General features: G+C 28.2%; 1 protein-coding gene across 2 annotated transcripts; it reads left to right on the top strand.

The window, feature by feature from the left end:
- Window positions 1-6,008: 6,008 nt before the first annotated feature.
- Window positions 6,009-9,141, top strand: LOC106765815 (probable LRR receptor-like serine/threonine-protein kinase At1g34110). 2 transcript variants are annotated; one of them, XM_022783458.1, is made up of 5 exons: window positions 6,009-6,306; window positions 6,417-6,800; window positions 7,255-7,515; window positions 7,601-8,473; window positions 8,557-9,141. In XM_022783458.1, the coding sequence occupies exons 2-5, from the start codon at window positions 6,464-6,466 to the stop codon at window positions 9,042-9,044; spliced, it is 1,959 nt and encodes a 652-aa protein (XP_022639179.1). In that variant the 5' UTR covers window positions 6,009-6,306; window positions 6,417-6,463; the 3' UTR covers window positions 9,045-9,141. The 2 variants fall into 2 exon arrangements, with proteins under 2 accessions (XP_022639179.1, XP_014506045.1); XM_014650559.2 differs by having other exon boundaries at window positions 6,010-6,800.
- The last annotated feature ends 5,896 nt before the right edge of the window (window positions 9,142-15,037 follow it).

Below are 15,037 nucleotides of genomic sequence, written 5' to 3'. Positions count from 1 at the left end.
ACTCCACTCTGAAAAACCCTTATTTAACTTTTTCGTTCTTATAAAGTTATTTTCTAATACAAGTTGAGTGTGTTTGCAATTGTAAAATTTAGAGAATAAAATCAGTTTTGTTCATAAATATAATATTGGTAATAGAATATATATATATATATATATATATATATATATATATATATATATATATATATATATATATATATATACTAAAATGTGTTAAAAGAAAGTCACCTTACAATGATTATAGATCATAAGTATTTAACAAAATTGTATAACAATAAATGAATATATGATTAATTATTAAATCAAATTTAAATATTAAGAAGTGAGATGATTTTAATAATTATATATTTATACTTTTCAATTTATTTAATACTTTTATAATCCAAAAAAAAAGTATCAATTAAATTTTAAAGAAAATTTGTTTAAAGTATTTTTTATATATTTTTTTAATTTCTTTTAAACTTTGTTACATATCAAAAGAAGTAGTGTGATGTGACAATAACAATGTCACATGTCACTGTGAAAATATTAAGTAAAAAATTTCAATTTAGTATTTTTATTTGCATTTTATCTTACTTCAAAGCTATTTTTTTAAATTGTAGTAATTTCATCTCTCTCTAAATTAAGATTAAATTTAATTTTTATAAAGACATATTATGATATTTTCATTAAAATTTATATTAAATATTTTTAACAATATTAAATTTATATTTTACATTAAACTTTATTTAAATTCTATTTCAAATATTTATATTAATAATTTCTATACAAATGTTAGAATTGGTTTAAAAATAACAATATTGTAAAATTCAATATAAAATATAAGTTTATAAAAATAATAATATTATAAATTTATTATATTATTATTTTTAAATTAATTTTAACATTTGTATAGAAATTATTAATAAATAAATACTTGAAACAAAATTTAAATAAAGTTGAATGTAAAATATAAATTTAATATTGTTAAAAATATTTAATAAATATTAATTTTAACGAAAATATTATTATAGATCTATGTAGAATTGAAATTTGATCTTAATTTGAAGATGGATGAAATTATTTTAATTTAAAAAAAAAAATAAGACTAAAGTGAGACATAATACAAATAAAATGATTAAATTGAGATTTTTTACATAATATTGTCACGACAATCTTTGCCACGTGACAAAATTTTTGTTTTATTAAAAAGAAATTTTAAAAAAATAAAATTAAAATTAAAAAAATCACATACTAACACATAATATTGAGTTAACGTCATTAGTTTTTATACTAACGAAAAGAGACAAATTGCATTGAATTTTCAAACTTGATATTCCAATTGAAACAACATAAAATAAGACGATTGAATTGAGATTTTTATACAAATATAAAAATTATCCCAGAGTTTTAACCTTTTTATTATTATTGTAAAGGTAAATTGATAAAACATAAAATTAGGTAAATTGTTTTATTTTAAAACATGAACACGTTGTAAATTTAAGGAAATGGATTTAAGTAGATTTTAGAGAAAAGAGAATTCAGAGTGAGATGGATTGAATTGGGATGGTGAAGATTTATAAAAATTAGTGATTGATGTGGTCTGTTTAATAGATCAAGTAATCATAAAAGCAAAATTATTTTTAGAGAGATTTCCCAAAAAGCAAAAATATTATTGTAAAACAATACTTATTTTAGTAAAAATGGATAAAAAGAAGTGTGGTTTCAACATCATTTTTTATATAACAAGATAAGAGCATTGGATACTAACATGTTTTTATTATTAATTATGCATGTATATGGGTAGGTTTCAACAATTTTGAAACTTATTAAATAAAGTTAAGATGAAACCAAATTAAATTATATTTTGTGAGAAAACCAGCATTAGAAATGAGTTTTGTAAAAACATTTGTGAACTGATAACAAGCATGAATGTGTTGAACCTTGAAATGTTTATCCTGAACATGATCACGACACATAATGGATGTCAAGCTCAATTAAAATGGGAGCTGTGAAATCTTAACAACAACAAAAGCAATGCTTCTATATTCGGCTTCAGTACTGCTTTTAGATACAATTGTTTTTTTATTTGATGATCATGTAACAAGATTTTGTTCAATGAAAATGTAGTAGCCAGAGGTGGATTTATGATCATCGAGATTAGACTCCCCAATTCTCATCCGCATCAGTGAAATTGATGGAGCAGTTTGAAGTGAGATAAAGACGTATGCCATATGTTGTTGTACCAGTAATGTAGGGTAAGATTCTCTTTACCATTGTCGAGTGGTGTGATTGAGGTGTTTACATATAGTGGCATATACCTTGTTAACCAGGAAGGTAATGTCTAACATGGTGAAGGTAAGGTATTAAAAAGATCCTACTATTTGACAATATAGAGTAGAATCGTGAAAGACAATAAATGCATCATCTTGGTAAGTAACAATTGCATATTTATGGTCTTATTTAGTTTTTAATTTTAGATTCTTAAGGTTTGATCTTATCTAGATTGGTAAACCCGTCTGATTGGAGCAATCAGTATCCAAAAATTTCATCTTAAACCACATAAGTATCATTATCCGAATCTTTCTTTTTCTTCTCTTTGCCATGCCAACAATCAGTTACATACTGCCCCTATTTCTCACAGTTAAAGCATTCAATTTTCTTGAATTTATATAAATATATATAAATTTTACATTCTTGAATTTTGCAAGAGCGTTAATATCTCACATTTTTCTTTAAATTTCTTAATATGTGTATGGTTTGAATATAATCAATAATCTTACATTATTTATAAAAGAATAAATCAAACATAATTTAATATTTTTATTTTCCAATTTCTTGAATTACGTCTTAAAAAAAATCATAAAGAAAGTTAAACTTTAAAACAAATTCTTTAAATAGAATGATTGACTCATATTTTCCAATCTCTCGTATGTTTACACTTGTCCACTACTCGGGGTGTTTTGGTCTTTTTGTCTGTCACACTACTTTAATTACCAAAAATTGAAACTTATTGAAACATGAAATGGTAAGCATAATAAAAATAGTAAATTAGTTTTCCTATTCGTGGTTGAGAATGAGCTGTCTCAGTCCACTTTCTTTTTTGGAAATTAACTCATTCTATTTTTGAAGTAGATCCGTATTCAAGTCATAGATGCTTAAATATTTTATATATATACAGATTATAATTGTTTATTTATATAAATTGAAATGGTTTTTGTATTGTTTTAAAAATCAACTTACTATAAAACAACTATTAATTTCATTTAAATTTGAAATCAATAGTATAAAAGCAATTATAATAAAAAGCCATTTAGTGACTATTGAAGATAATAGTAGCAATAATTAATATATTTTTAAAAGTGTAACACTCTAAATTAATATAAATATTCTACTACCTTAAAGCATTCCAAATTTTTTATATTCAACATTATTCACGTTGCAATAAGTTATTCAAATTAGTTTACAAAAAATAATCATCTAAATTTTGTCAAGTGTTTATAGCTATCACTCGATGCAACTCAAACAAAGATGAATTTTGTCTAACAACAATTAGATAGTGGTCGATGAGCCCAATACACTCATAGCAGGAGCAATCTCAGAGCTCTCAGGATTTAAATCAAATAATATCGCCCTAACGGTACTAGGTAACACTTAGTGACATTAAGTCAATAAATTCTTTGACTTTGGTGTTACCTAGCGACAAACTAACTTCTCTATTGATAACCAAGTCAAAGATCCACTATCTAAGTAGTACCCAACAACACGATTGTGACATATTCGACTATATAACAGTTTTGAACTCTCTCTTTGAGTTTTAATTGAGTAAATTTGGCACTTTATGGATTATTCTCTACTTCAACAAAAACATCACAATACTTAAAAGTTCATGTTTTTAACTTAGAGAGTGTCAAATTAGTTCAATTCAAAGATCTCACAAAGGAGTTCGATATAACAAGTACAAATCAAGACATTTCATACATGACTTCATCATTTAATACTAATTGAATCAAACTCATTTTTCATATTTTAGAACAATTCACTCCAAACATAATCATATATAAAATTTAACTCAAATCATTTAAGAAGAAACGCATGACAATTTAGTATCCCATGCTTACTAACGAGTAAAAGTAAGGTCTCTTTAACACTAATCTCTCTAACCATTAAGATATACAAAATATCCATAAAAAAACTTCAAATTAATTATGCAATCATACTCTATTATCTTAATTAAACATAGTCCCTCAATAATCCAAAAAATACATATACAACCTAAATTATTCTCCTATATGTAAATCAAAATCTTGAATGACTCTAAAAAAACTAAAAGAAGAACTTATTCTATTATATAAATTGATGAGATAAAAAAATAATCTTTGATGACAAGAATTCTACTGTATTTTATGAGACAAGTAGAAAAACAAAATATTTAAAAAGAAATAGAAAAAAAATTATTTTGAAAAAGTAACTTTTATAAGAATAATTTTTATTTAACTTATTTTTACTCATACTAATTTCTTTTAGTAATAAAATAATTAAATATATCTTATAAAAGTTGAATCTCATTCAAAACAAATTTATAAAATCTTAGTAATTATTGTATTTAAAATAAAACATAATTTAAATTAAAATTCTAAAATGTGCTTGTTATATATTTTAATAATATATTGTAGTATAAAAAATTAAATTAAAATCTGAAAATAATAATAATATTTATAATTACATATAGAGACATATAATGTTTTTGACTATTTATATATATTGTGTAATCATCGTGTGTTATATTTGTCAGGACTACCTGAATTATTATTTCTTTTTCACAATTTTATTTTTTATTTGATCTATTATCTCAATCTATTTATCCAATAGTTACATTCTCTTCAACTCTCCTGAGATCTTCTTACAAGACATCATAAATTATTTACTAATTAGTAGTATAAATTAAAAAAATTACAACTAATTCGGTTCTGTATGTAAAATAAACTGTTTCAATAAATTCATTACAACCTTATATTTTTAATAGATATAATATAATCTTAAATTTGGCAGTCAGAACAGTGGTTAACAACATTCAAAAGATACTACTAATATTGTATCTGCGGAATTGTTAGATCCTCAAGATTTTTTATAATACAGAATAAAAAAAACATAAGAATTTTTTGTTATAATATTTATTATCATTATTCAAAAAACACAACTACCTCAACAGATTATAACTTATTTCTACTCATAATTCAGAAACAATTTACGTCTTACAAAAAGATCTCAATTGTTTCTTTCCTAAAGTGCATGTTCATATCTAAGATTGCAGTGAAACTACCATCCGCTGATATTGGTTGTAACACTAAAAACTCTTTTTAAACCAAAAAAATAATTTAAATAAAAAAAAAATGTCAACACTCGCGACCTCTATCATAGTTGTGTATATGTTTCCTTTTTCCAATCATATCGATAATGGTGGCAGAGATTGAGTGGCGACATCATTTTTAACTTTGATGTTGTCTTGACTTAAGGACAACTAAAGTCTCTTTCACCACAAACAAACAAAAACAAAATGGAAAGACCTTTTTTTTTTCTTTCCACTGCCAAATAAACAACCTTATTTATTCATGCTAATGCCCAAATGCCAAATGGTGTTTGGTAAAGTGGAGAGCATTGAAAAGGATCATCACTACCTCCCTTTTTCCACTTAAAAAATTGTTATCATCCCAAACTATACCTTTTTAAAGCCATAATTTAAGCCACCCACACGTTTGTCCTTTTTCACACTATTTTTTCTAGCCATCATATTCATTCAAACGTTAAAAATAATGCAATGTTTCTTCCTTAGTATTTGAATTGGTATCATCACAATTCAAACAGGTTTTGAACACACATCATCCTTATCCTTCCCTTGCCGTATGGGTTCGGGGTCGGTGATGCTTTTTCAAACATCATCCTTATGTTTCTCTTGCGCAATAATAAGGGAATTCATTTATATCATTACTTTTCAATTTTTATAGCCAAATGGGAAAGTTGAAAAAAACAACACAGTCAAACTGAGGTGGTCCACAATACCAAAATCATTCATTGCGGCTTTAATATTATTCTACAGAAAAACGCTTTCTATACAGCGGCTACCATCCTTGCTGACCGTCATCTTCTCTTGGAAATGCAATGTGAACCGATCTGTCTGTCAGCAACTCAAAGTTAATTAATTTGCTATGTTCTCCCTTCCAATACGCTCCGTTTCTCCACTTCATTCTCTATGCACAAGCACAAACTAAACCACCACATTCAGTGTCTTAGGTGAAGTCTCCAAAGCAAAGACTAACCGAAACCAAAGTTAGAATCTTTGGGACAAAAGCTCATATGAGTGCCTCTCTTTCTTTTTAGTTTTGGAGAATTGGAAATGAGTTTCCTTCATTTCCTCTTTCTGTGGGTGTTGGTTGCAGTTTCCAGTTCACACCTGGTTCGTGGAAATGCAGAGCTGAGAGCTCTGATGGACCTGAAAAAATCTCTGGACCCAGAGGACATGGTGCTTGGCTCGTGGACCAGTGATGGTGATCCATGCAGTGGTTCGTTCTTGGGGGTTGCGTGCAACGAGCATAACAAAGTGGCGAATATATCATTGCCAGGAAGAGGTCTTTCTGGCCGTGTCTCTCCAGCTGTGGCTGAACTCAGATGCTTGTCAGGTCTATACCTACATTTCAACCACCTCTCTGGGGACATACCCAGAGAGATTGCAAATCTAACAGAATTGATGGATCTTTATCTCAACGTTAATAATCTATCTGGAACAATTCCCCCTGATATCGGGAACATGATTAGCCTCCAAGGTTAGTATTTAGTTTTGTGGTAGTTTATCCTTTAGTTTGGTGTATCAAGTTATCTACAGAAACGAAGCCTCGTTGCTTAATCTTAAATTCTATTAACTGCTTTGAGTTGAATACCTTTAATGATGGAAGGAAATTGTATTGGTTTGAATTTTGTGAATCATCTGCCGAACACTCTGTCAGTTAAGTTGCGTTACAACTATTATGATATGGATTTGACTAAGTCCAGCTTCCAAGTTGGGTGTCCAGAATTGTAAATGTACTTCTCCATTCCATGCTTATCTGTTAGTATGCATTATTCATTTCCATTGTGTTAAAAATGAATGATATTGAATGAATCCAATTAATCCCTTTTAATTGATTTTTAACAAGACTACCTGTATTTGGCACCAAATTTGAGGGGTTTTAGTGAGAGTTTTGTTTATTAATCCAAATTCTCATGTTCTTTGTACTTCAGTGCTGCAGTTAGGCTATAACCAGTTAGCGGGGAACATACCCAAGGAACTGGGTTCGTTGAAGCAGCTTAGTGCTATTTCTTTGCAACATAACAAATTAACTGGTCAGATTCCTCTAACCTTGGGTAGCTTGGAGAACCTAAGGATGCTATATTTGAGCTCTAACAACTTCAATGGCATAATCCCTGCAACACTAGCTGATATTGCAAACTTGGAAGTTCTAGATATTCAAAACAATTCTCTTTCAGGGACAGTTCCTTCTGGTATGCCATTATTTTTATTTTATTATTCACCTATTTTTTATACATTTGGACATATACTGATTAGTACTTTAAAATGAAAATGAAGCATTGCGGAGATTAGGGGAAGGATTCAAAGGTGCAAACAACCCAGATCTCTGCGCAGTTGGGTTTTCTACTTTGAAAACTTGCAACAATGATACAATATATAGCGTTGGTCAGATTAGTTCCCGAAATATATCCATAAATAATAATCCCTCGATAACTTTATCGAATCCTGCGACTACCCACTTGAACTGTAACCAGATGCATTGCTCAAAATCAGGAAGGTTTCTCCATCTTGTCATTGCCGCGAGTGTGACAACTACCATTATTACATTCTTAAGTTCTGGAATTTTCATGTTTGTCAGATACCGCCGCCATAGGCAGAGGGTTAGGAACACGTCAGATTGTTCTGAAAGCCAACCTAGTCCTTACCTGGCCAAAGATTTCTACAGAAGTTCATCTCCACTTGTTAATCTTGAGAATTACTATAATGGTTGGGACTCAGTGGCCGATGGTCAAAATGCAAGTGGATTATCCCTTGAATATCTGAACCGTTTTAGATTTAATATAGACGAGATAGAATCCGCAACACAACACCTTTCCGAGGCCAATCTACTGGGTAAGAGCAAACTCTCAGCAGTCTATAAAGGTGTTCATAGAGACGGTTCTCTTGTGGCCATTAGAAGCATCAGCGCGACTTGCTGCAAAACTGAGGAAGACGAATTTTTGAAGGGGTTGATCCTATTAACCACTCTGAGACATGAAAATATTGTTAAGATGAAAGGTTTCTGCTACTCAAGGAGCAGAGGTGAATGGTATTTTGTCTATGACTTTGCCACCAGGGGCAATCTGTCTCAATATCTTGACAAGGAAGATGGAAGTGACAGTGTACTTGAATGGTCCAAAAGGGTTTCTATCATCAGGGGTATTGCAAAAGGTTAGTTCTTCTCCTTTCTCCCTTTTCTGCATCAGATGCAACTCTGGATATCTGTTTGATATTGACTTTTCTTTCACGACCAGGTATTGGTTATTTGCACAACAACGAAACAAGCAAGCCTACAATAGTACACCAAAACGTTTCAGTTGAAAAGGTTATTCTAGACCATGAATTTAACCCCTTGATCATGGATGCTGGCCTCCCTAAGCTTCTTGCAGAGGATGTAGTTTTCTCAGCTCTTAAAGCAAGTGCTGCCATGGGATACCTTGCACCAGAATATATTACTACTGGGCGATTTACTGAGAAGAGTGACATATATGCTTTTGGGGTCATTGTCCTTCAAGTTCTATCTGGAAAGGCATTGATAGGGGGTTCAATCCGGGTTGCAGTTGAAGCTTTTAGATTTGAAGATTTTGTTGACAAAAATCTGAAGGGAAATTATTCTAAGTCAGAAGCTGCAATTCTTTCAAAGCTTGCAATTATGTGCACCCATGAAGTGCCAGAGCAAAGGCCAACCATGGTGGAGGTGATTCAAGAGCTGGCCATGCTTCCTCTCCATTCTTCTTCATAATCTACCACTTTATGTCTTATTCCTAACATATATTTTGCCAAATAATTGTTTATTCCGGACATTCATTTCTTTTAAGGATACTCTTTTACTCTGTAAATCCACATCCAAGGGAATCCAATGCTAACCTTACATCATAAATGATAAAAAAATTAAATAAAAAATTAGCCCATTTATAAAGCAAAATTGGAAACTGCTGTTCTCTTTCGTCTTTCATTTTATAAACAGAGTTGAATATAGTCTTTCTCACTTAACACCGTTAAAATGTCAACCAACGCTTCACTGTCACGTCTGTCCTGTTTACACACGTGCCGCGTCCTTGGACACGTTTTGTACAACTAGCTCAACTCATAATTTATCCTTGAATTGAAAATCTTTGTGGCTTTATCATGCTAATGGTAATTTTAATTTATTTCTCGAAACTACAAATTTATGCTAATCTTACTTGTCATTTAACCAACAACTTTTCATACGTAATAAACAGACATTAAAAAAATACATTATAAATACTAGTCTTGGTTTAGCATTTCCAGGACCGATGCGTGTAAACAAATTTTGAAGGATTTAAAATAACGTTCTCTAACTATAGAATTGTAACATGACATTTGGAATTGTTTAAAATAACTTTAGTTACTTTAAAATAAACCAATATTTTATTAAAATTTATAATTAAATGTAAATTAAATATAAAAATTGTAAATAGTTTGAAATTTTTTCCTACAGTATAAAACTGTTTAATAATAATGTGAGAATAAATTGTTTAATAATAATGTGATATAGTAAAGCCAATATATAACCGTTTTCAATATATGAAGATCATAAATAACATTTTTCAATATATGAAACAATCTATGAGTTGCTTTTATTAAAAATACTTTTATAGTTTTCAATTTAAAATTTTTCTATTTCTTCTCCACTTTTAAATAAAGATATTCAATCTTTTAATTTTTAAAAGTTGGTGATTTGAGTCCAAATATTAGTAGACAATTCCAATTTAAACGCTAATTTTACATGACTTGGGTAATTATCACATGCTAAATTTTAGTTTTATATTCTGAGTAGATTAATTTATTTGATGTATTTTATTAAAAAATAAATAAAAGAGATGAAAATGAAAATCCAAACTTCAATTTTGATGACTTGCTGTAATCCTTCCATTTTTTTAAACCTATGCCTCTATCACCATCTCTTGTTGAAGAAACATTAAAGAAGAAATTTGTGAAAATTAACTTTAAAATATGATATTAATGAAGAACATAAAACAACATTTGTTGAATCGTGTATATAGTTAAAATTAGGTGATCTTCTACTAATGTACATAACTGAACTATTTTCTACTACTCATTAAATGTCTCTAATAAGTACAAATGTGTTTAATGATGTGTGAGTGTCTACTCTTATGAACTTTAAAAAAATGATGTAAAGTGTATAGTATTTTAAACAACTTTATGTTACAATTGAGATATATACATAAATATTATTTAAAACATTTTTTACATTATTTGACAAGTAATTTTAATGTTTTGATCTTCTTTTACTACTCAATAAAACAAAATTTTTTTGTCTTTTTTTTAAGAATCCATCATAACTAATAAGAAATAAAAAGCAAAAAAACAATAACACCAAATTGAATTGATCGGTCTCATGCTAGCATTCATGTATATCTCTAATTTGCTGCTAAAAATGTTATATATATTTCAGGTTGATGATCTCTACAAAACATTTTTTTCACATTTTTCTCAGTCTAGCTTAGATTATCTTAAATACTTTTAGTTAACTTCCTTCTGTCTTCTTGATGTCCAAGTTCCAAACCGTACAGGCGAGTACCTGTCAAGACACTCTGATGTTCAAGTCAATAATTTAACCAATCAGAGATCACCATAAATCTCAAATTTGTAATAAATGTAATCATCTATCTCTTTACCTTTGATATGTATTTATAGATTTTGATATGAGTTTATGATTAACGGACTTCTAATCATGACCCGCTACTTAATAAGCAACATTTACCGATAATCTTGATTGGATTGTGTTTAATAGTATTCATATCTAAACTTGTTTGTCATCTTGTACGATGATGCTCCTCCGAGATTGTATGGTCATATGGTACAATCAATATTTGTGTTAATAGAATAATATATGTCGAAGTTTTTATATGAGAGATGTCTTATGATTGAATATATTAAGGAGTTTATTTAATGTAAAAGAAATATGCAATTATATATGTATTTAATTGATCTTTATGTTTGAAATTAATCTGCGATAACATTTTGGGATTTACATTATTTTTTGTCTTTGTAAACTATTCAACATCAAAAGCTTGCGAAGAAACATTAAGGAAAAAAAAAACTCAATTTAGTCTTCTGTTGAGTTATTAAAGCAACTTGTTCAATAATTAAGCGATCATGAAAGACTATATTTGAAATATTAATTCAGGATGACCATATTAAAGGAGGGAGAATTTTGTTCATGTTATGAATGCATGTTGTGTCATTACACTAAAAAGAAAAAATTAAAGGAAATGAATGAGATGACTCAAAAGATGGTTCAAATAGGATCTATTCTAAAATCTTAAAACTGTTGATTTTTTTTTTCTCCTTTGCGTTAATTGTTTCTATTATTTTTATTTGTTTTTACTTTATATGGTTTAGTTATTTCCTTCAAGTGAGAACCAATAAAAAAAATAGTAGGATGCATAACAATGTTGTTTGGGATATAAGTTATTAAGAAATAAAAGTAGGCAAAAATCATAATTTATGAAGGTTAGTGTTATTATTGATGGGTCTTTAAGAAAAATCATGTGAAGTGATATAACATGAATTAAAACTTAACTCAATCCCTACAAGTTAACATCATTTCTGAATCAAATTCTTAAAATAATGAATTGATATATGTTTTTTCTTATTAGATACTTAACTTTTTATATTTCTATATATGTAATATGAAATTAGAGAATTTTCAATAATTATATATAAATGTATTTTAAAAAATATATTATAGTATTTAGATTGATAATTTCCTTTACTAGATTAATAAGTATTGCAATTTACAATATATAAAATAATAATTGAACCAAAATTCGAATTTAAAAGTCCTCGTAGCTTTAGTTTTAAAGCGCGTAACCTTACCGTCGTATAAAAATGGAGTTGTACCGTATAACCTTACCGTATACATAATCACTTTATCGATCTTTCTTCGAATCTTCAAGCTGATAAAAAAAGACTGGTCTGCTTTCATGGAATTGAACAATTCAATCTACGACTGTCAAATGATATCTGGCTTTTCCATTCCATGCATTACGATTCATACGTAGGAGGTGCTTGGGTTCAAAATCTTTGGTCCATTTTATTTAAACTTTGTTAAAAATTATTTTATGGTACATCTAATATTAATATTAATGATATGATGTTAAAAAAAAAAAAATACTGTAATTGAGATGCTTGTCCAAAATCTTATATGGATTGAGAAGTTGATTGCAGGGCACCAAATTTTTCAAGTTCTGTTTGTTTTTCTCGTTAAAAGCGTGTTAAGGAAAACTTAGTGCTTTCATTTTCAGTTTTTTTTTTAATGTTAAATTTTATAAAACAAGTTTAATGTGTTGCAGTTGAAATTTAGAAAAAAATAATAATAATAAATGTGTTACCATGGTTTTAATTTTAAATTCATGATTTTTTTTTTTATATTTTTTTCCTTCTATATACAAAAGCCGATTTTAACAGCAACAAAACAAAGTTAATTATCTCAAAAACTTTTTTAGAAAATTTATCTAAATAAAACCAGTTATAATTACTTAAAACATTAATAATGATGCATATAATTAATTGTTCCAAAGATGCTAAAAATTGTCGAAGGTGCTCAATTTGTTTAGTTAGTTTAATTTTAAAAAGTGTATATCGTATACCATAGCTGATTTATAAGGGAACTAATAAAAATAAGATTCAAAATAACAAAATGGAAAATGATAGGTTAATACAAAATTTTAATATAATATATATATATATATATATATATATATATATTAATTTTTATTAAATTTAGAATACGTCAATATAATAACAAATAAATAATATATTAATAAAAAAAATATACATATATTACATTAAACTATTATAACAAAATTTGTGTAAAAATATATTTTCCCTAACAAAATTATTGAAAGTATCAATTCTCTTAATCTGGTGAGATGTGAATGAAAAAAGAAATTGGGAAGCAAGTGAAAGGAACTTTTTCTCCTTATTTTTTTCCTGTTTCTTTAACTAAAAAAACGATGTTTTAAAAAATGACTTGACCTAACTTATTCTTAAAATTTCATTCAGAAAGAAATATTTATTTAATTCTACAAGGAATATTTTGACCATATTCTTAATTAACGCAATATATATTTTATTTCTTCAATTTTGAAACAAAAGGAGGGAGGAAAAGTTCCCCTTCAACGAAGAGCATCAGTATTATTCAAATTTTTATATGAAAACGAATAAATGATGTCTGAGCTCAGGTCAGTCAGTAACCACGACTAACATCAAACACGAATTCCTTTTGGCAACTCATTTTGATAAAAAAAATAAAAAAATACCTTCATATATACTTTCAGCAAAATAAATAAATATCTTTTTTCTTAAGCTAAAATTAATTTATATATATCTTATTTGTCATTTTTAATGTTATTGTAAAGTTCCCACAATTTACAAGGACTATTGAATGTTTCCACATATCAACACAATGTTTTCCGTATGTTTTGTCCTCACTCGCACATTTTCTGAGAAAATTTCTCAAGTCATCCATCTCTAAATTACTCTATGCTAAACACACTTAATCATAGACTTCTTATGGGTTAGGCTACCGAAAAACAAATGCATTTTGTTAATATGAGTAGCCAAATAAATTCCTTTAAGCTATCCTTCAACTATATAGTCTCATACTTATACAATCTCTAGATCCCTCTCATTTTGGTGTATGTTTGATTCGTCTATGTGTCCCTTCCACTGGAAGCCTGCCAGAAGTCGCTCCTTATTTGTACCTCTTACACTCCATGCCTCTTGCACCGGGGATCACTCCCCGTCCTCATCGATGTCCGAGCGTCACATTTATAAATTAGTTTTATTTTATAGAAAAAAATATTTGTTTCTTATTTTACTTTTTAAGAAAGTTTATACGGAATAAGTTGCCCACAGACCCTTATTTATTTTTTTATGGTATTGCTGTTATTATAGTTTAGTTTTCATAATTTAGACAATGTACTTGAATGATCTAGATAAGTAACTTCAAAGCGTAGTTGAGAAAGCCTATATAGTAAAAGAAATAGCAATGAAATAACGATAGAAAGGTGAAAGTGTTTTTGATTAAATGAAAGGAAGAAAGGAAAAATATAAGATTGGTTTGAAAAGTTTAAAAGAAAGAATGTTAAATCTAACAAGTTGAAAAAATTAACAACAGTGAAATATATGTATATGTAAGTTTGAATGAGCGAAAGAATATACTTTATATACTAAATGGAGGTGGTGAATTGATTATAAGTATGGATGGTCATAATCAGAAAGTGGGCCATTAGAAAAAGAATGATTTGACAATAGTAGATGGTTAAGTTTATTAATTTGAAAAAAGATATCGTATGGTTATAAATTTAAGACGTTAAAAAATAGTGTCTGCAACCAAGTGGTCCCAATACAGTGATAAGAACCTAACTAGGTGACGTTAATTAACACATGGAATGTGATTAGTTATGTTATAGTTGGCATTGTGGAGTTACTGTGAGCGTAGCATACAAGCTAAGTGCCAAAATTTTAAAATTGAATCTGGCATGCCCAGTATTCGACCATATCAGCACCTGCTCAGCATCGATACATGCTTACTGTCACAAAATCAGATCCATTCTTATGGACGCGGTGACCTTCAAGCCTACCTTAGACAAAATATACATACACACACACACACACATATATATATATATATATATATATATATATATATATATATATATATATATATATATATATATA

The sequence above is a fragment of the Vigna radiata genome, chromosome 7 (genome assembly GCF_000741045.1).
Source record: "Vigna radiata var. radiata cultivar VC1973A chromosome 7, Vradiata_ver6, whole genome shotgun sequence".
Classification (NCBI taxonomy): domain Eukaryota; kingdom Viridiplantae; phylum Streptophyta; class Magnoliopsida; order Fabales; family Fabaceae; genus Vigna; species Vigna radiata.
Note: the sequence above shows the minus strand (reverse complement) of the source record. Positions and strands in the feature narration are given on the sequence as shown.

Bases quoted from the DNA above. Each gene is read 5' to 3' on its own strand.
- LOC106765815 (XM_014650559.2), top strand. From the start codon at position 6,374: ATGAGTTTCCTTCATTTCCTCTTTCTGTGGGTGTTGGTTGCAGTTTCC. The intron at 6,801-7,254 runs GTTAGTATTTAG...TTTGTACTTCAG, and splicing joins GAACATGATTAGCCTCCAAG to TGCTGCAGTTAGGCTATAAC. The intron at 8,474-8,556 runs GTTAGTTCTTCT...TTTCACGACCAG, and splicing joins CATCAGGGGTATTGCAAAAG to GTATTGGTTATTTGCACAAC.